At 35.7% G+C, this 20,526-nt stretch overlaps 1 protein-coding gene across 1 annotated transcript in view; it reads left to right on the top strand.

The window, feature by feature from the left end:
- The window catches only part of LOC306877519 (glutamate receptor ionotropic, kainate 2), a gene marked incomplete at its 5' end in the record, with an annotated part of 188,183 nt that overhangs the window by 108,454 nt on the left and 59,203 nt on the right, over positions 1-20,526 (top strand). Inside the window, 3 exons of the mRNA XM_079429310.1 lie at positions 9,834-9,977; positions 13,247-13,354; positions 14,074-14,187. Of these exons, the coding sequence (XP_079285436.1) occupies positions 9,834-9,977; positions 13,247-13,354; positions 14,074-14,187 (366 nt within the window). The remainder of the gene's footprint in view (positions 1-9,833; positions 9,978-13,246; positions 13,355-14,073; positions 14,188-20,526) is intronic.

Raw genomic sequence — 20,526 nt, 5'->3', positions numbered from 1 at the left:
TAACCTTGCTCATGTAAAAATAAATAAAATAAAATGGAATATTCATGGTCTAGAGGCCCAAAGGTCATCTCATGCACTTTTAATGTTTGCAGTGTTGGTCATAACGCACATGATGTATTTGTCCTGTGGCTGGCATAGCCCTTTGCCAATACTCAAACACACACAGAGTATACACATTTATGGCTGTGAAGTATTTCTCACACTAGCCTTGGGAGTCATGCATACTATATTGACTCAAATACAGAAATTATACTCATGATTTTGAGCATCATGTAGGCTGTTTATACTGAGCACAGTGACTGACAACACCATTGATGCAGTACGTGCAGGACCCCCCCGTTTGAGATGACCTTTCACTCATTCTGTACACTGTAAAAAGTGATAAGTTGACTTAACTTAAAAAAAAAATTGAGGGAACCTGTTGCCTTAAAATTATCAAGTAAATAATAATAATAAAATTATTACAATTACAGAACCTGACAATTCACTTAACTTAATTTTTTAAAATTATTATTTACTTGATAATTTTAAGGCAATGGGTTTCCTCAATTTTTTTAAGTTAAGTCAACTTATCACTTTTTACAGTCTAGGAGTGTGTGTGTGTGTGTGTGTGTGTGTGTGTGGGGGGGGGGGGTGTTCAATGCATTTATCTAGTGCAAACATCAGTTTAAAATCACAGGGAAATCACAGTTATCACCAAAAAAATATTAAGCATCACATCCATTTTCAACTTTAATAATAAGAAATGTTTCTTGAAAAACCAGCATATTACAATGATTTCTGAAGGATCGTGAAAATCCTCTGCAGAAAAGCTTTGCATCACAGGAATAAATTACATTTTAAATTATATTCAAAAAGAAAACAGCTAATTTGTGTTAACACATTTCACAATGTTGTTTTTTTACTATATTTTTAAGTAAATAAATGCAGGCTTGGTGAGCACTTTCAAAAACATATATAAAAAAATAATAATAATCTTGCAAACCCCATCCTTTTGGAGGGTAATGCACTTCTAATTCTAACAAAATATACCCTTGAAGTATTCGCATTTTCCATTTGACCCTTGTTATGCAATAACATCTGATTTATTTCTTTTTTGCCTTAATTTTAGCTTTGCAAATTCTTTCAAATATAGGCATAAGTGCCTATGACATGTGGAATATAATGAAAGAGCAGATATGTGCATTATATAAACACTGCTCTCTGTGTCTGTAGGGATGTGTTCATGGCTCTATCACAGCTCATGTTTATCATTCATATCTTGATGAAATGCACCAGGTTAATCCCATGTGTTGCGTGTCATATTTCTGACAGTTCAAGCTTAGACGTATCACTTGAGAAGTGCTTCATGTGTCGAAACTAAGTGATTTTGACCGATAATAGCATGATCTCTCAAAGGATTCAGCTTAACATTAGCTTCATGAACAGCTTTGAGAGATCAGCTGTTGTAAATTCAGTGTGCATGGTCATGTTCAAACAAATGTATATTATTCACCTTTTTACCCATAAGAGATATTCAAAACCTATCAAAAACACACCGGTCTTATGGTGTTTGTTCATGTATGTCTAATAGCTGACAAAATGATCTTCTGAAATATTCAAATTTCTGTTATGCAATATCATTTGATCTCCTTGAACCTCTAGAACGAAGTTTTACGTTTACTTTTCTTTCACTTCCTTTTGAAATAAACAAGTCATGGAAATATTCATAAGTGCATGTCATGATCAGCTACAAGCTCTTTCTATTTATGTTGTTCCAAAACCAACAAGAACATATGATGCTGGGAAAAATAAAGTCAATCCATGTGCAAAAACACATTTTTTTGCAAGCAAATGTTATACATGTCAAAACTTTAATTGAAATCTAAATTATGCAAAGTTGTGCATACATTATATACATAAAAGCTTTTTCGTGTTTTAACTGTCAAATTGTCATATTGAGTAAAGTAGAAAAGTAAAGTATTAGTATTATTTTAATAATAATAATAATAAAAAGATTAAAGCCCTGCTTAAGAGCACTTGCTGTAATCTATGACCACAGGGTTACATTTTTATCCAGAGTCTTGATCAGTGATGTACGGAAACCTCCCTGCCAGACCGCCACATTTTAACAATTCATAAAAGTGTTGAAAGCAATCTGAGCCGAGAAGATTAAATCTTTCAGCACAAGGCAGGGGAGGACGTGCGAACGAGGTGCAAAGAGAAAATACATCTGAGGTAACGCTCACATCGGCTTACACAGGGGAAAAGCAGCTCTTAAAGTGTTTAGCTTTCATTTCATTCAGGAGTGACATAATTGATTTTAATGAGATGTTTATAGAGTGAAGTGGTTGTATTGTTCAATCATTTGCCTGTCTGCCTGTTGGGCTCAGCTACAGAAATGTACGGCATTCTTCATCATCCACAGTTCTCTGCCTCAGTCTCTCTTTCTTTTTTCCCTTTCTATGTTCCTAAATGTGAGTACAATGGCATTGGTTAGCAGGCAAGTTTATTGCAAACATAATGCACGATTTAGGAATGATAGTCTAACATATCCAACTCTAATAAGACATAATAATAAAAAAACCACACTGGAAATTTGCACGTCTTTTTTTTTTAAATGCTATTTTTTTATTTGTAGTTGAAATTTATATAGAATGCTCTTTTCTCCATTCTCTGTATATGTTCAATATTCATTGCATCAAGTCTGGAAAACTATTTCATCGAACAGACCCTGCAAAAACTATTTGGTATAGAATTTACTTTGAAACAAATTGTACAATTAATAACAAAAATAGCAAGTAATAGAATGAACATGACATTTAGAATGACTGAAATAGTGTTTTCTTCTAAAAAATGACTTCAGTAATCTTTGTTATTTGCAACTTTATTTATCGCTGATCATGATCGAGATCATCGATTTTACAGTCCTGCTGGAAATACAAAACCTGAAAAAGAAAAAATATAGATATAACTGATTCAATATTAAGTGAAGTTTATAGAGTCAATAAAGAAATATAGCTTTGAAAAGTATTCGACGCTCTATTTGATTGACATTCTTGAATGGCCTCCATCGTCTTTTCTTCGAAATTTGTTTCTTAGCCATCATAGACAAAAATTGTCCTTAAACCGAACAAAGAGCAGAGTAATTGGAATGTCATTGTCAGCTCTTTTCATTATCGATTTATGGTTTAGTTTCTCCAGCCCTTATGCAGATATCTACAGTCTTTAAGATGGAAGCTACCATGTTTTACAAGTCTTTACCGGTTTCTCATCTTTAGACTACATTTATGGGCTGGCTTCTATGCTTTGGTATAGAGTAAGCCAGGCCGACAGATCCATAGAGCTTTGATGAAAATCTGAAGAAAACAAAGCATGCCTCCCAGGAGAAATCGCAAGCACCCTGAACTTTGATTTTTCTCCCCTACTCCATCACACAAAGCTGCGCTAATACACACACACACACACACACAGGCGGGTAATAGGAGCATTCATTTAGTATTCAGGTGGAGGCCCTGTCTTCTGTTTGTCTGATGTTATTACTTATTTATTATTCACAATGCATAAGCCGGGCTCATTGACGTACGCTGCCTCGCTGGTGGGCCGGATGACTAAGGATAATGTGTATTCTCCGCAGATAGGCAGCAGGGTCCCAGCTTCGGCTGTCCCCTTTTAATGGCCCAGCCAGATGCCAAAATGAGGGGGATGGGGGCGATCGGACATGTGAATTCATGGCACGTCTGTTCCTGACAACGCCTCATCCCATGTCTCATCTACGTCCAAGACCAGTGGCTGACACTTTGTGTTCCCTTCGCATCCTGATTGATTGACAGGCGGGGAATGGCGGGCCAGTGATTATGAAGCCGATCTGTGTGTTAGTGTAGGACGAGGTAGGAGGGTGATTGACAGCTTTGTGGTGGTGCGAAACAGCCACTAGTCAAACTTTCCACACACACACACCACCCTCTAGTCATTTTGACCAGCAGCTGGTGACTGAAGCCCTGGGCCCAAAGCGTTGTTTCCTCCCCTCAGTCATCAGGGAAATGCAGGGAAGTGCATTCTATAATCGGGTTATACATATCACATCAATGAAACTATATGTTTTCTCTATTATATGATTGTTGGTTTCAGTTTATATGTTTCTTCTAGTTGCCAAGCTTTAAATACCATTTTGATATTCCAAGGGAAATTAGGATTTCCCAGCGGAATTTGTCAACTGTGTTACTGTACGCCACTACACACTATGATTAAGTGCTTCACTTGAAGTAACACATGTATTTAAAGGAGTAGCTCACCCCAAAATTAAAATTCTGTCATTTATTCATTCTCATGTTGTTCCAAAAGCACAAAACTTTCGTATATCTCAGCTTTTATTATACACATATAAACAATCAAATACATAGTTTGCCATTAATACATTAAAGACTGGACTCATTAATTATTGCACACATTGTTACCTCATGTACACTTAAACAGACTCCTCTGACACAGAAAATGTAATTACCAAAAAACAAACAAACAAGAAAAACAGCAACACACACACACACACACACACACAATTAATTGTCACCAGTGGAGACACTATTTTTACCAACCAGAAGTTATTTTCTTGATCAGGTTATCTTAAAATGTGAATATATATTTGAACTGAAATCATTATAATATTGCACACCATGACAAAATAAAATACTGAAACATGAAAGGATACTTAAAATAAAGTTTCCAAAATGTTATTTTAATTATTATTTTTTTCAGTAACAAAATTGACAGAACTTTTGCAGACAAAAGAACAATATTTTTCTTTCATAATTTAAAGATTTAACTTGCATTCAATTTAGCATACCTTATTTTTCTGAAGTATTCAGACTTGATAAATAAATTAAACTATATTTTGACATTTTTGAGTCATTAGTTTGAACTGAAGACCCAGTTACTTCAAAAACAAATACTGCAAAAACCTTTTTAATTTTTTTTGGCTTTCCTTTAATTGAAAGAGAAAAAAAATGGTTAGATTATTAATTATCAATGGACATGAAATGTAGGCATCGTGTAATTAGGGCAGTCAATAGACTTGATGAATTAATCACATTTAATAATGTCATATATCTATAAATCTTGTCCGAAATACATTCTGGTGGCCCACTTTGAAAGTTAATATGACAGACTGGCTTTGTTCCAAACCCTAGTGAGCTTCCTCTCTGTCTGATGCCTACATAGCTACTATTTACTGTGAGACCATACCATTACTGACTCAGAATGCTGCAGGCAGAACGTCAGTGTGTTATACAAATAACACTCCTCACACAAATCACACAGGCGACTCTATTGATTCCAGCAGAATTTTATGTTAGCATGTTGTAACAACACAATGTTTTTCCCCCTTCATTTTAAAAGATACATGGGATGTTGCCTGAGAATGTGGCCTAAAGAAGATGGATCATAAGAGCTAATGAACTTTTGGAACAAGCTTCACATTAATATAGCAGCTTATGGTTTGTACAGTAGTGAACAATTTGTTGTCTGTTCCTAAACAACATTTACCATCTTGTAGATGTTTGGCAGATCAATTTAAATGACTGTAATAAACACAAAAGCAGATAACCCTTATCTAGAAAAGTGGCCTTAGCGTAGTGAAAAGCATGTAATGTCTAAAACGAAATGAATGACAGCGACTGATACTGTTATACACCGTATTACTAACATAGAATACTTAGGGATGCACGCTAATAGTTAAGGCCTTTCCACACTGAGCGTGAAAAAGCGAAACAAATTTCGGATGTGATGACGCGCTGGAATAAAACAGCAGCTTCCTATGGAGGCTTCTACATTGACTGCAAACATTTGTGCGCCGAAAATGCAAATTTTTTTTTTTTCGTCCAGTCTGAGGAGTCTTTTCCAAGTAGGGCTCGCTGCAGTCCACAAGATCCAGGGGACGTGGTTGGATCCACATCTATGGGTGGAGATGGGTGGGTTTAGGGATCAGGGGGTGGAGATGGGTAGGTTTAGGTACATGTAAGGTGGGAGGAGACAGACCGTCCAGTAAGATTTGAGCATTACATCACATGGCCAGAGCAACTGCTGTTACCCAAAAGGTGGACGCGCGGTGGCCCTAAAAGCTCAGAAGACTGTATTGAGCACGAGCGTAAAAATACAGAAGTAGAGGGCATTTTCCGCAAGAGAGAAGAGTGAATGCTAAGTTCTTGTTATTGTTGGAATTTAAGAACATTACTATTCTCACATGTTCTTCATAGAGAATAACGTTTTTATTAATTATCCTCAGAATTATGTGATCTGAAGAGCACCGTCCATTATCTTCCATGAGCGCGAGTGTTTATGAGTCAGATCTTGTGCACTCTAGACCTGTCCATCATGTAATCGTATCTCTTGCTCTTCCGTATATATATATATATATATAAAAAAAAGAGAAACATTTTTCTACACATGAAATATGAAAGCAAATAGGCCTCTACACATGAAATATGAAAGCAAATAGGCCTATAATTATGAAGATTATGAAGTTTTTTTTGCATATGTTTTTATGCAGCTCATGGTATTTTTTTAACAATAAAGGATGTTTATGACATGACAAGCAGGTATCGATCAGTCCATTATAAACTCTTTTAAACACACAAAGAGTGCATGTCTGTCTATAGAATCAAAATCCATTTTAGATCACAATCGGAAGTTATTACAAGCACTCAATGATGATTTAAAGTGAGTTTTGAGCAAAAACATTAATGATTACATAAATTTTCAATGTAGCTTTTTGCTAATTGTACCTCTAATTGTTTTAGATGCATTCTTGTAAGCATTATGGATGTTTTGTGTTTCTGAGGAAGAAACAAGTTATTTGTCTTAATTCGGTGCTGTATATTGAGCAGCGGACGATGTAAACCATACGCAACATGAAGAAAAAAATGCATTGTTGGTCAGTGCTACCTAGCGTGCATTTTTCCTCAGATATGTATCTCATATATGGATCTGCTGATCAATATAGAATTAAATTAATATAGCTAAATAAAGTTTGGTTCTATGCCAGAAACACAAACTATATCTATAATGCTTTGCAACACATCTTTAAATATAAATAGAAGTACAATTAGCATTGAGACAAATTTGAAAATGTATATGATTATTAATGTTTTTGCTTAAAACCCACCTTAAACCATAATCGAGTGCTTGTAATAACGATTGTGAGCTATAGTTGATTTTGATTCTATAATAGCCACACATGCACACATGCATACAAAACACATACAGAAAATATAGTGTCATAATAATGTCTATTTGCTTTCATATTTCATGTGTAGAAAAATGTTTCACTATTTGTTTAATACGGAATATCTAATATTTGAGAGTAAACGCGCTCTGACTCATAACATTTGCGCACGTGGGAGAAAACTGACACTGCAGATCACATAATTTAGTGGAGAATTAATAGAAATTATATTAAGAACATGTGAGAATAAATAAGTTCTCAGAAACCAAAGATCGGCATCCACTCTCTTCTCTCTCAGAATACTCTTCTGTTGTGTTTGTTTCCACTGGTTTTCGAAAGAACGCCACCACTCCTGCCTTTTTGTGCAACAGCAGCTGCTCCAGGCACATGATCTTAGCTCAAATCTGATTGGACAGCCCGTTTCTTCACGGAGCGACGAGGAAAAAAAATCGACACACAGGACGAAAAAATAAATCCTTGCTTTTTCGTGCCGCGAATGATCGCGCTTGGTGTGAATCGCTCCATAGGGATCTGTTGTTTCGATTCAAAAGCGTCATGGTGCCGAATTTTCGCGTTCAGTGTGAAAAGCCCTTTAGACTGGTAATTAATTGAATATTATGCTCACAAATCAAGAGCATTTAAACACAGGGTTTATTATTACTGTATCAAGTTCTCTTAACCCAAAAGAGCGCATGTTACACCTCTCTTCATCTCCTTGCACTGGCTACCAGTGGCAGCTCGCATCAAGTTCAAGACACTGATGCTTGCACACAGAACTACCACAGACTCAGCACCCTCCAGAAGTCTGAGATCTACTAGTGAGCGACGCCTTGTGGTACCATCACAGAGAGGCTCAAAATCACTCTCCAGAACATTCTCGTTCACCATTCCTGGCTGGTGGAATAATCTTCCCACCCCTATCCGGAACGCCGGATCCCTGGCAATCTTCAAGCAACAACTGAAAACTCATCTCGCTCATCATCGCTGATGTCTAAGGAAACAGTAATAATGATCCTTACAAATACAATCTGACAACATTTTTTTTACTGATATCATATACAGATTGTGTAGGTAACTATAAAGTTTACTCTGCTCTTCTCTCAGTTCACCGGAGACATACTTTAACGTATTTCGGGAAGAAGATGAATTTGCTGTGTTGTAAATCCCACAGCTCGGATTCAGCACGAACTAACATGGCGGCACCCATCACCCAGTATAGAGACAGAGCGCATTTAGGCCACGACAAAACAATCCAACGCTCTCCATTGACTTTGTATTGCGGGAAGCTGCCTCTTTGTCATTTCTGACTTATAACAAAAAACAGAACAATGCCTGAAAGCTGCTATGTGACAAGGTGTACAGCAAACAAACTCAAAAACCCAGAACTATGTTTTTATAAGCTGTCAAACAAAACAAAAACGAGCTTTTAAGGACACAAGTAGTTGTAGATGTTAGGGCATTTCACATTGGGCCATTCTCAAACAAAAGGAAGGTAAGGAAAAGGGGCACTGACATAGACTAATAAAATTTAGTTGCTCAATATATCTCCTCCTCTTAGAGTCACATAGGGTGGAGAAATAATCCTTTGACATGGTTAAAAATAATGAATGTTTCCTAGCGCCGATTACGTTTCCCTCCACTGGGCGTAGGTCTCAGAGTAATATGACATATTACGATCTACTTTTGTGTCCTTAAACACTCGTTTTTTGGGTCGACAGCTTATAAAAACGTAGTTCTGGGTTTTTTAGCTTGTTTGCTGTACACCTCGTCACATAGCAGCTTTTAGACATTGTAGACAACACTAGGCAGAAAATGTATCTGATTTGGGGATTTAAGCTCTTGATATCTGGCAACCCCAAACTTGAAAGCTGGTGGAAGCTTATTGCCACTGCAAGATGACTGTAATGTCAAATAAAAGGAGAAACGTTTTCAGGATAAATAACCGGTATATCACAGACGATTATGAATAAAACGAATGAAGTTGCTTTATTGTTTGATGCCTGACCAATGAAATTTGCAGCAGTACAGATATTTATTATACAAGTCCCCAAATTCAAATGTACACCCTCTCGAGTTTTGGTACGCTTTTAAATTCATCGATGGGTCCTTATTGCAGTGTGTCTGTAATTTTCAGCTATGTTGATTTATTTTGCTGCAAACATACAAATAGGCTTGCGTGAAGTTGCAGTATTATTAGGGCAGAGCCATCTTTAGCCACAATCTTCCGGCAGACAATCAGAGACAAAAGCTGGAAAATGACAGGTTTGGCTATGATTTATTTGACAGGATAGCAATTTCTGAAGCCACCTCAGGCATGATTTCCATACCGGCCCAGTCTGGGAGGTGTTGTGATTGCTTCTCAATCATCCAAGGCAAACACTAATTAGATTTTATTTTGGTCTGTGGAATGAGAGGTCTCCGGTATGGAGGGTTGTCAGTTTGTGTGGCTGTCAGCTGAAGGCTACTCTAACACTTTCTCATTCTCTGTGATTGGTCGTTGAGTTGAATATACAGCAATCACAGCTCATGACACTGGAGTTTAACCTGATTTTGAGGCTTGATTAATTACCGTCAGAGAGCCTCAGATGCACTGCTGATGGCCGATTGACCTGTGAATGTGTGTGTGTGTTTCCAGACAGATGCTGCCCTGATGTATGACGCGGTACATGTGGTGGCCGTGGCCGTCCAGCAGTCTCCTCAAATCACTGTCAGCTCGCTCCAGTGTAATCGCCACAAGCCCTGGCGCTTCGGAAACCGCTTCATGATGCTCATCAAAGAGGTACTGCACATCACACTGCTCACTAAAAATTATTTGCGCATAGTGTTGTTTATCACAAGATGTTGTCTTGTTTTAGCATTGCCATAAGGTCACAAACATAGGCCTGCCCAAAAATATAAATAAATAAAAATTAAACCTAAATACCAATGTCAAAAAAATGGAAATAAATGAAAATGTTATTTATATTTATTTCCAATAAAATAAACATAGCCACTGCCCCTTTGAGGTCTGATGGTAAAGTGCCCTTGCGGTCCGGTGCACCCGGTCTGCGATTTCTGCCGAGGGAAGGGGTGTTCGGTATAACGATTTTTGATCGTGGACGATAAAAATGTCTCCAAGATCTGCTTTTTTGAAGAAATATCGTAGTATTGTGCTACAGCGCACATTCTATCAGCTGCAGTTCTGGCGCCGCCGTCTCTATGTAGCCTACTGTACAACGCGACATACACTCACATCGGTGTTAACTCAGCGGTAGAGTTACTCTCACAGGACACTGCACTTATTCACAATCACAAAAGTACATTATTTGCATGCTGGTCTGACATGCGCTTCTTTCTGAGCACATACACCCAAAGCGCACTAAATAAAAAGTCCGTCAAACAGCGCCTGATAACTGAAATAAGTTATCTTTTGTTCTAATACTGTCAAAACACACAAGGTTTATGTTTAGACTCAGTTGGTTATGTCTGAAATGAAAGTAAACAGCTGAGAGAGAAATAGATGCGTGCCTGTACATTTGATGGGAGCAGGTCTTAAAGGAACAGTACTAAAATACTTTTTTATATTTTGTATATTTTGTTACCTTAAAAGGCTGTCTTTATAATAGGGAAATTAGTTTGGCTGTAATGCTCAAACAACTTGCATTTTATCGTGATAAAATCGTGAATCGTGATATTTGTAAAAAAAAAAAACAGCAACAAATAAAACGTGATATTTTTTGCCATATCGCCCACCCCTACAGCCGAGGGGGACCAAACCCATCACCCAGCCCAATCCATTCTTTTTTCAAAAAAAGAAGAAGTTTTATAAAAAAAAATAAAAATGCAACAATGAAAGTCTTTACTGTTACTTGTGGTTAATTTGTAACAAGGACACAAACTAAAGTGTGACCCCCATTATCTGCAAGTGTCTTTTTTATTTATTTATTTATTTATTTGACAAAAATAGTAAGCCTCACAACCGTTTTCAACACTGATAATAACAAGAAATGTTTCTTGAGCAGCAAATCAGAATCTTAAATGATTTATGACGGATTATGTGACACTGAAGACTGCAGTAACGATGCTGAAAATTCATCGAAACTGCACAATTGCCATCAAAGGAATAAATAACATTTGAAAATATACTAAAATAGAAATCAGTTATTTAAAATGTAATAATATTTCACAACATTCCTTTTTTTCTGCATTTTTGATTAAATAAATGAAGCCCTGGTGAGCATAAAAGACTTCTTTCAAAAATGTCTTATCAGCCCCAGACTTTTGATCAGTAGTGAACATGTAACATGTAACAAGTACACTTTACTTAAAAAGTCCTTGCTTGCACTCATGCATAATTTACTGTTATTTCTTTGGTAAGCACCTGTAACATACATAAGGCCACTGTGAAATAAAGTGTTACCCAGATGCTGTGTTACGGACATACAGCGCATTACCACAATCGTACATACTTTACTGAGAATGTACATCAGAAATCCACCACAACAATCCAGTCACCACAATCGACTCTATTAAATGCTGAAAATGCATTCATTTTCACAGTGTGTCTGAATCTATAATGTTTTCTCCATTGATTAATAGATCAATAGAACATGTGAACAAACATTATTTGAAGTGAACTTTCAGCAGGTGGTAATAATGTTAATTGCACCAGGCAAATGGCTTTATGAATAAAATGGTTTATCTATAATAAAAAAAAGAAAGAAGGCATGTTTGTCTTCATTGAAATGCATTGTGAAAGTGCTGCAGTTTGCCCTTGCGTGCATGTTCATGAGTGTGTGTTTGCTTGTTTCTGACCTGGAATACCACTAGGTGAGAGCACTGCTGCAGAAGACAGCACATGTATCTTAATATCTGGAAATGATTATTCTCCGTGCTATTTTCAGGAAAACTAGGACGGCTAATCTGAACTCTCCTGTCATTCTGCTGCCTATATTTAGTCTGACTAAAAAGCCGCCTTTATTTGCTGTGCGTGAAATCTTACGCAACCAGCTAAGACCAAAGGCAAAGCGAGGGAGATATAAATACATAAAAGCAAGGTGGTCTGCTCTCCGTAAGCCAGTGCATAAATTGACTCAAATCTCTGCTTGTGATGACCCTGCCCCAGACCCCCTCGCCCTCCTTTGGATCTTCTCTGTCTAGACTACAAGTAGAGCCCGGGGCTGAAGAAAGGCTGGGAAAGCTGTGCTGAGGTTTTTGTTGGAACAGATAATTGTTGGACTGCTTAGTCTGATGACATTTCCCTGGCTTTGAAAATGCCAAAGCCTTAATATAGATGGATACCTGGCACTGACCTGAGAACAGATACAAAGTTTACATTATATGCTATGGGGTGTGTGTGTGTGTGTGTGTTACGGCTGTGGTTGCCAGAACTTTACTGTAAAACATATTGAAATGTTTTAGGTTTTAACGGATTGAACTGCAATTTACCGTGATAAAGCATATAAATGTATGATACAATGTTAATAAACCAACCTAGTTAAAGATGCAGTCCGTAACTTTTTTTGGTTAAAAATGATCCAAAATCAATATTTGAGAAAGTACATAACCAGTCTTCAAAACTATTACCGATTCACAATGGTTAGCTTATAATAATGTTTTCTAATTTGAGTGGTACGGGTAGGTTTCCTCAGGAAATTCGAGCATGGCACTGCGTCATTACGTCACGTCAAACATGAAGTTTTCCCAGCTAGTCGGCTATCGCACGTGAGGATCCTGCAGGTGGCAGATCATTTGTATTTATTTTAGTAGTTATTTATTTATTTGTTTGTTTTCAAATGTCTATATTATACAGTATTTTATTTCAGGTTTTTTTTTTTTTTTTTGGTTAAATATAATAACTGTGTTCTTAACAAACCAATCTGAATTCATAACCTGCAAAATGGCAGCGAGAATCGTCTGTCCTGAAGATCGGATTAAAAAAACAAAAACAACATAAAAGTGTGAACCTTACATTCTGATAAATGACATATTTTCATTGTTTGTCCAGAAAGGAAGAATCCATCGGATGTCTCAGGTTGGTTATAATAAATATTTCTCTTACACCTCCAGGCCCACTGGGACGGTTTGACCGGACGGATAAATTTCAACAGGACCAATGGCCTGAGGACAGATTTCGATCTGGATGTGATCAGCCTGAAGGAAGAGGGGCTAGAGAAGGTGCTGGGTTTCTCTGCTTTCACATGTCTTTAGTTATGTACCTGCTGTCCCTCATAAGGACAAACGTTTGTACACCAGTAAATACACACACTCACCCAGCCACTTACTAACAGACAATACCCCCCCCCCCCCCCCCCCCCCACACACACACACACACGGAGAGCCTCTAAGCAAACCGTGACCTCCCACATGTGTCTGCACCTTCATGAATAATTTATCCCATTAATAATAAGGCCCTCAGTAGCCCTTTAGCCTTATGAAGACTGAATTAAACAGGTGATTTGCAATTACAAACTACAGGCCGTGCATTTTCTGAAGTACTTTGTTTTCTGATGGCTGAACGTGCGTGAACGTTTGCACTTTGTCATTTTGTTTTGAGTTGTCAGTTCTCAAGAGGGTCCTCTGAAGTAAATGAGAAGGGAGGAATAGGATCGCAGTTCTCTGGTCCGCTGAAGCAGTTCTCATTTACTCTCTCTCTTTTCCATCTCTTCGTTTTGCTCTCTTGTGCATGAGAACATGGTCTTCACATCACTTCCTTTAAGCCTCTGCATAGATAATGTGTCCCAATGAGTAAAGAACTCACACAACATTCACTGAAACTGTGTTATAGATTCTATGGCCCTAGAAGAGAACTCGTTGAATGTTGTAAGTGTTATTATTACTGTATTCATCCTCGTTGTGTGTCATCTCATAGATTAATTTTTTTTTTTTTTTTGCAGACTGGGACATGGGATCCTGCGAGTGGTTTGAACATGACAGAAAACCAGAAGGGAAAGGCAGCCAATGTGTCAGATTCTCTCTCCAACAGATCGCTGATGGTGTCCACTATACTGGTAAATAAAAACAAATCATCATTTTCATTATTTTGTCTATTTTGCACGCATAATATTTTAGTGATTGCATATAGAAATAATATTCTTTATCTTATCTATTTTCTGATTTTACCCTAAAAATCATTAAAACATCTTCAAAAAAAAAAAAATCAAACCTGAAAAAAAAAAAAAAAAAAAAATACATACATAAATATCACGATTAATCGTGATTCAAAATGCGCGAATCACAACAAAATAAAAGTTTTTTCACATAATATAGGTGTGTGGGCTTTGTATATTATTATGTATATATAAATACACACACGTGCAAAAATATGTTTTGTTTATATATTAAATATATTTATATATAATATAAATTATATGAATATAAATATATAAATGTTTGCAAATATTTTCAAAACATATACTGTATGTGTTTGTATTTATACTGTATATACATGATAAATATACACAGCACGCACACATATTATGTAAACAATATGTATTTATTTTGGATGCGATTAGTTTGACAGCACTAATTTATTTATTTAACTTATAAAATAAAATAAGAAGCTTTTTTTCAGTGAAATAGATCCTGCATTTGTAGCATTGTACTGTGTATAGCACTATTCACTGCTGTGTTTCTGTTTTTCATGTGTTGCTGCTGTTTACCTCGTACATTTTAAATTATGTGGAATAGCATTTTTACTACAGTATTCTCATACACTGACATTAGTCTTTAAAAGAGCAGACCTTGAAAAATCTGTTCACGTATTATTGCTCCCTTTGCCCTCTTTTCTGAAAGTTCTCTGATATTTGAAGCCAAAGGCAGCTCACTTGTGTCGGATTACACTACCATCGTCCCTGAGTGACGGAACACTCTGGGTTTGTGGTTTAAGGCTGTTCCAACCATTCCAGTCTCTCACCACCAATCAGAATAGCACCTTTGGTCCTGTCATCTTTTAAATGACATGCCTATTGATGAAATGCACTGAGAAAACTCTTCAATTTCTGTAGAGGCAATTGTATAAGTGCACTTTTCTTTGAAGGAGCTCACGTTTAAGTATCACTTCTGCGAGTTAGGTGTTTTTCCCTTACAAAAAGTTAATTCAAGTGTGTTATTAATGCACTTTTAAACTAATATTAATAGAGTACACTTTCAGTCTACGTGCACTATTTCAGTATTCCTTGAGAGTAAACTGGCCCACTTTTTAGTTTATGAAAATATACTTTTAAATAAGCTTTGTGTAAAAGTAGTAGATGAAGAATACTTGAAAACACTCTCAGTAAACTAGTTGAAGAATTTTATACCGCAAGTAATTGAAAGATTTCTCTAAGCAAACCTAATATTTAATACTTATCATTTACTATAAAAAAAACCCAACAAAAACAAAAAAACAGCAAGAAGTTTCCTTTGGGTGACAAATTCCTTCCTTAGTGGTAATTGAGCTATACAGCTATATAGTGTAGATCAGATAGAATATGTTGTGAAATATTTGAGTTAATTTTAATAGCATAATTTTGTATTTTTGAGCACTGAACGCAACTTCTTTTGCGTACTCTATACTGGGAGCTTTTTCCCAAGAGAAATATATAAATATATAGTTTACTACCTGCATACTATTTATTTATTTTTTTTGCTATTGTAGATTAAATCTTATTGTGGTCAAGGACTTGAAATATTGGAGGGATCTTTTTTTTATGGGTAGATTTATGAATACAAGTTGTATGTAATGCAAGATATATATATATATATATATTTTTTGTTTTTTTTTTGTTTTGTTTTTTGCTTATTTTAGTAACATGTTGCAGCACTTTTCATAAAATTTATTTTACATTTTTTTTTTTTTTAAGAAAAAAAAAAAGGTTTTAAGTTTACGATTTTAAGAACAGATTTCCAGTGCGACCCTGTTCTTATCCCCAAAGTGTGAATGTTGTATTTCGCTCATCACCGTCATTGTGATTTATTTGTGCGTATGCTCTGTACACTGAGCTGTAAATCTGCAATATTGATGACTCTAATTTATTTTTTCCTTGAAAGCTAAGAGCAATAAATTCAGCAGAACAAACTGTAAGCTATCATCTACTCAATTGTGCAATGCAACTGACACAAAACAGATTGACACTGAATTGACACTTATATCTGCCTTTATCTGCGTTGAACTATCAGTGGCTCGTGATGCACAGTGGTCGTGCGAAAGGTTTGTTAGAGCAGAATGCTGTTGATTTGTAGTTTAATTCTTAGACTTAAAGGGTATTTATACCTCTTCAATTAATAAAACTGATTATGTGAATATGAAGAATGTTTACCTCAAAATGTAGAAGCTGGTGGAAGGGACTTTATCTAAATGAAATACATACACTTTTCTCTCAAGTCTGTATTGTGTCAAAGCATATACACAAAATGTGTTTGATCTGCTTGTCTGAAGTCTATTGGAGAATCACATCAAAATATTCACAGAAATCTCACAAACTTGCATTAAAATTGCCTTTTGATTGAATGGATGAAAACAAAATGACAACATAGAGGTTAACAGGTTTAGTGTCACAGGAAACAATCAATCTATATTTGACATTTGTGGCGAACTCTTTCCACGTCTTCATTTTTTGTCCTTTTGATCATGCAGAACAACAGTATTCTGAGTCAGAAAATAAAAAATAAAAATCTCTCACTGCTTTATGCCTCCACTGTTGCATCAGTCATCGTTTCTTATGATGGACTTGCTGCCAAATGGTGCAACTGTTTCAAATATTGGAAAATATTTAGAGATTTCAAATGAAAATATATGCAACATTTCCCAATTGTAGAGAATTATTAAAAACAGCATCAAGGCTTAATGTCATCAAGAGGGGAATGGATTTTCTTTATTGGCTTTGAAAAGCCTAATTTACTTACTAGGTGTGAGACAAGTTAACATTTAAAACTCTTTAATCAGCCTCACAACAACAACAGTAATAATAATTATAATAATAATAATTTCATGTGAAGATTTTTTAAATGGTTTTAGATTTAGTTAATGATAACTATCTTAAGTTTAGTGTAGTATGAGTGTTTTCATTCACTTTCAGTGGCCGATCAGAATGCATTAAATGCTACAAATTGTAGTTAGTCAGGCGGCCAAGGATCAAAGCTGTCATGAATGAAAGGAGAGAAAGTGTGAGAGGAGACTGCTGGGAGGGGTGAATGCTGAGTGGTGAATGTCAGTCCTTACATGAAAGTTTAATGCCCTCAGGTTTGCCTCTGAAGCCGTCATTGTGCCACTGCAGAAAGGAAATTGTTATTAATAGGTTGTGAGCAAGCATGCTGCAGGTTTGCTCTCAGATTAAAAAAAAAAAAGTAACAAAAGAAGAGTTGAGAGACCTTATCACAGTAATAGGAAGCAAAAAACTTTAATTGACTGTTCACCTTTGACTGTATAAGGCCATTTTTCCTAACCTTATGAATGTTTCAACTTTTTTGTCAATAAACGTAATCAATAAATACACTTAGAATAATACTAACCATAGGGTTGTTAACAATCTAATTTAATAAGTATCAATAAATCTATCTATATTTTGCAATGCAGAGGCTGCATCTGAAGTGGAATTTACACAAACTATTTAATGCAGCAAAAGGTATAAGCAAGGTGGTATAAATGCATTTACACTGCTACTTAAATTACATAATCAATGTTATGAGATAATATATGTTTTTTCGGTATAGAAATATAAAGTAATAGAACAAAAAAAATATATATATATATAAAAGCAAAACTGCCAACAGTACTGTCGTATCGCTGAACAGTAGCGCTCACTGCATGACAGATGGGGGTGCCTTTGCGTTCACTTGCTCTTAAAATACTCCCTCATTTTTGCTCATACAGATAATAATACATCTTTTGAACCTGTAAAGACTCTATGTTTATTTGTGTGCACTCATAAGAAAAACACAACATTGCACTTTTGTAAATACATGAAATCAAACAGGATGCGCTTTCAGCCACCTCGGTCTGCGAATTTGAGAGCGAAACTTCAAAACCTTCCCTGTGTTTGCCTTACAGACAAAACAAATCTATAGAGAGCAAAATGTCTACTTTCAAATGAACCAATTCAAATTGAAACAAATATTCTCTGATTATGTAATCCGTGTGAAACATGCATACATGTACATCCACTACTGCAGAGATGACCAGTCAGTGTCGCCGACTTAATCTCTTAAGGCGAAAACAAAAAAGCAGTAGTTCATCAATAAATTATTAAAATGTTAATGCAGCCTCCTTACTGTTTTTCTCTGACACATTCATAATCATTACTTATACCGTTGTGCCGTAACAAGGCTCATTATTATGATTTAAATGGTTTATTAATAAACGTGTGATTAGTCGACGACCACACAAATCTTTAGTCGAGGGCAGCCCTAGTGTAAAGAAATAAAAGTTGTCGAAGTTTTACTGCGTCTAGTGTTTATTTCAACTGAAAACTGCAGTGATTCGTATGTATAGGTATGTTTTTTTTCAGTTTTGCAGAAATGTATTAAGAGACATATTTCCAATGAGCCTACGTGGCAAAAAAAACTACATAAAAACCTTTTTCCAGGCAGACTGGTGCACATAAACTGCCAGAAACTACGTAGAACCAGTAAATCTGATTAGAACTTCTGATTTTCAGACAGCGGTTGCTAGTTTTGTGTGCAGTTTGCATCAGATGGCCAGTGAACGTATTGTAGGCTTCTGAGGAATAGTTTACTCGCACATCACAAAACAGTCTCATTTTTTCTTATTTCTTATCTTACAGGATGTTTTTTTCTCCAGGTCTGTGATTAATAGCTGAATGTTTTCAGCATCACAATTTCAGGCAGCAGTCTGGGGTTGCTGAGTTCAGAAAACAGCAGCGGAGTGTCATGTGTAGCTTTCCAACTGGATTTAATAGCCCCCTTCACCTCCACATATTATTCAGAGTAACAGCTTCACAACAAATTGATAAAACTGCGGTTTACTTAAAAAAAAAAAAATATTATATATATATATATATATATATATATATATATATAATAAATGAACGAGTATCATTTGTTTCCAAGAGTCAAACCATTCACATTTTTAATTAGATGGCGAGTAATGGAAGGTGACTTAGCCTTTAGGGGCTGTTTCTCTCCCATCTGCTGAATGGATTACTGGTTTAATTAGCGTTTTTATTTTCTCAATTGTTCTTTTTTATGAGTTTAGATGCAATATTTGCTGTTCCCGAGAAGGCTGTAGTGTAAATTGTCTGAGGCAGGTTGGATGCTTCTTAGACAGAAATGTTGCACAATAACATTTACATTACATTTGCATGTGTGCATTTAGCAAACACTTTTATCCAAAGCAACTTACAATAGAAGAAACATCAATTATATGAAATGCTTAGCATACAGCGCTATGTTTATTAGAATGCAAGACTAAGACTAAACTCTGCCCTTGTTTCAGATTTTCTTGTCAAGTCTATTCTTGTCTAGTGTATCAAAATCTGTTTGTAGAATGATTATAAATTATAGAGTTTGATGATAACAAAGAGTTTCATCCACTTTATATATATATATATATATATATATATATATATATATATATATATATATATATATATATATCGATCTATTTCGATCTAATGTACATAATAAATATACACAGAACACATGCATACATTATGTAAACAAAAACTTTTATTTTGGATGTAATTAATCGTGATTAATCATTTGACAGCACTAATATATATATATATATATATATATATATATGTGTATATGTTAGGGGTGTAACGGTTCACAAAATTCACGGTTCGGTACGTATTTGATACGCGGGGCGGGGTAATTGGTTACGTCGCAATGTTGGAAATATTTCTGTTTTAAACCATGAAGGTGAGCCAATGTTTATCACACTAGCACACATTTGCCCACATGCAAACTTTGTGCAATATTTATGCCGTTGAACTTCTTAATCTCAGTCAATTCACTATAAGCAGAAAGTGAAAGTAAAAACGGAATGATGGAGTAATGACGGAGCCTTTGGCATCTGACGCCACTTATTCTCTCAGAGACGAATCTACTTCAACATATGCTGATAACAGTATAGCCTATAGCTGTTTTCATTTATTCCCTTAATATTTCTCTTGTGGCCCATACATAGTGAAAAGAAAGAAAAAAAAAGAGAAGAAACGTATTTCGTGTTAAACAGGTTGTTTTTTAAAGTCGGTGCTTGAAATAAAGTCGGTGCTTTTTATTTCATTGATTTTTACTGATGACTGCAGTGTTAATATTTTAATTATAGGACTATAATTCATTGTTTTAAAAGACCTTTATTAAAAACATTTTATGTGGTAATTATTGCAGGGCAAATTAATTGTAAT

This window comes from Barbus barbus (genome assembly GCF_936440315.1).
Source record: "Barbus barbus genome assembly, chromosome: 12".
Lineage (NCBI taxonomy): Eukaryota > Metazoa > Chordata > Actinopteri > Cypriniformes > Cyprinidae > Barbus > Barbus barbus.
This window is presented reverse-complemented; position numbering and strand designations above follow the sequence as displayed.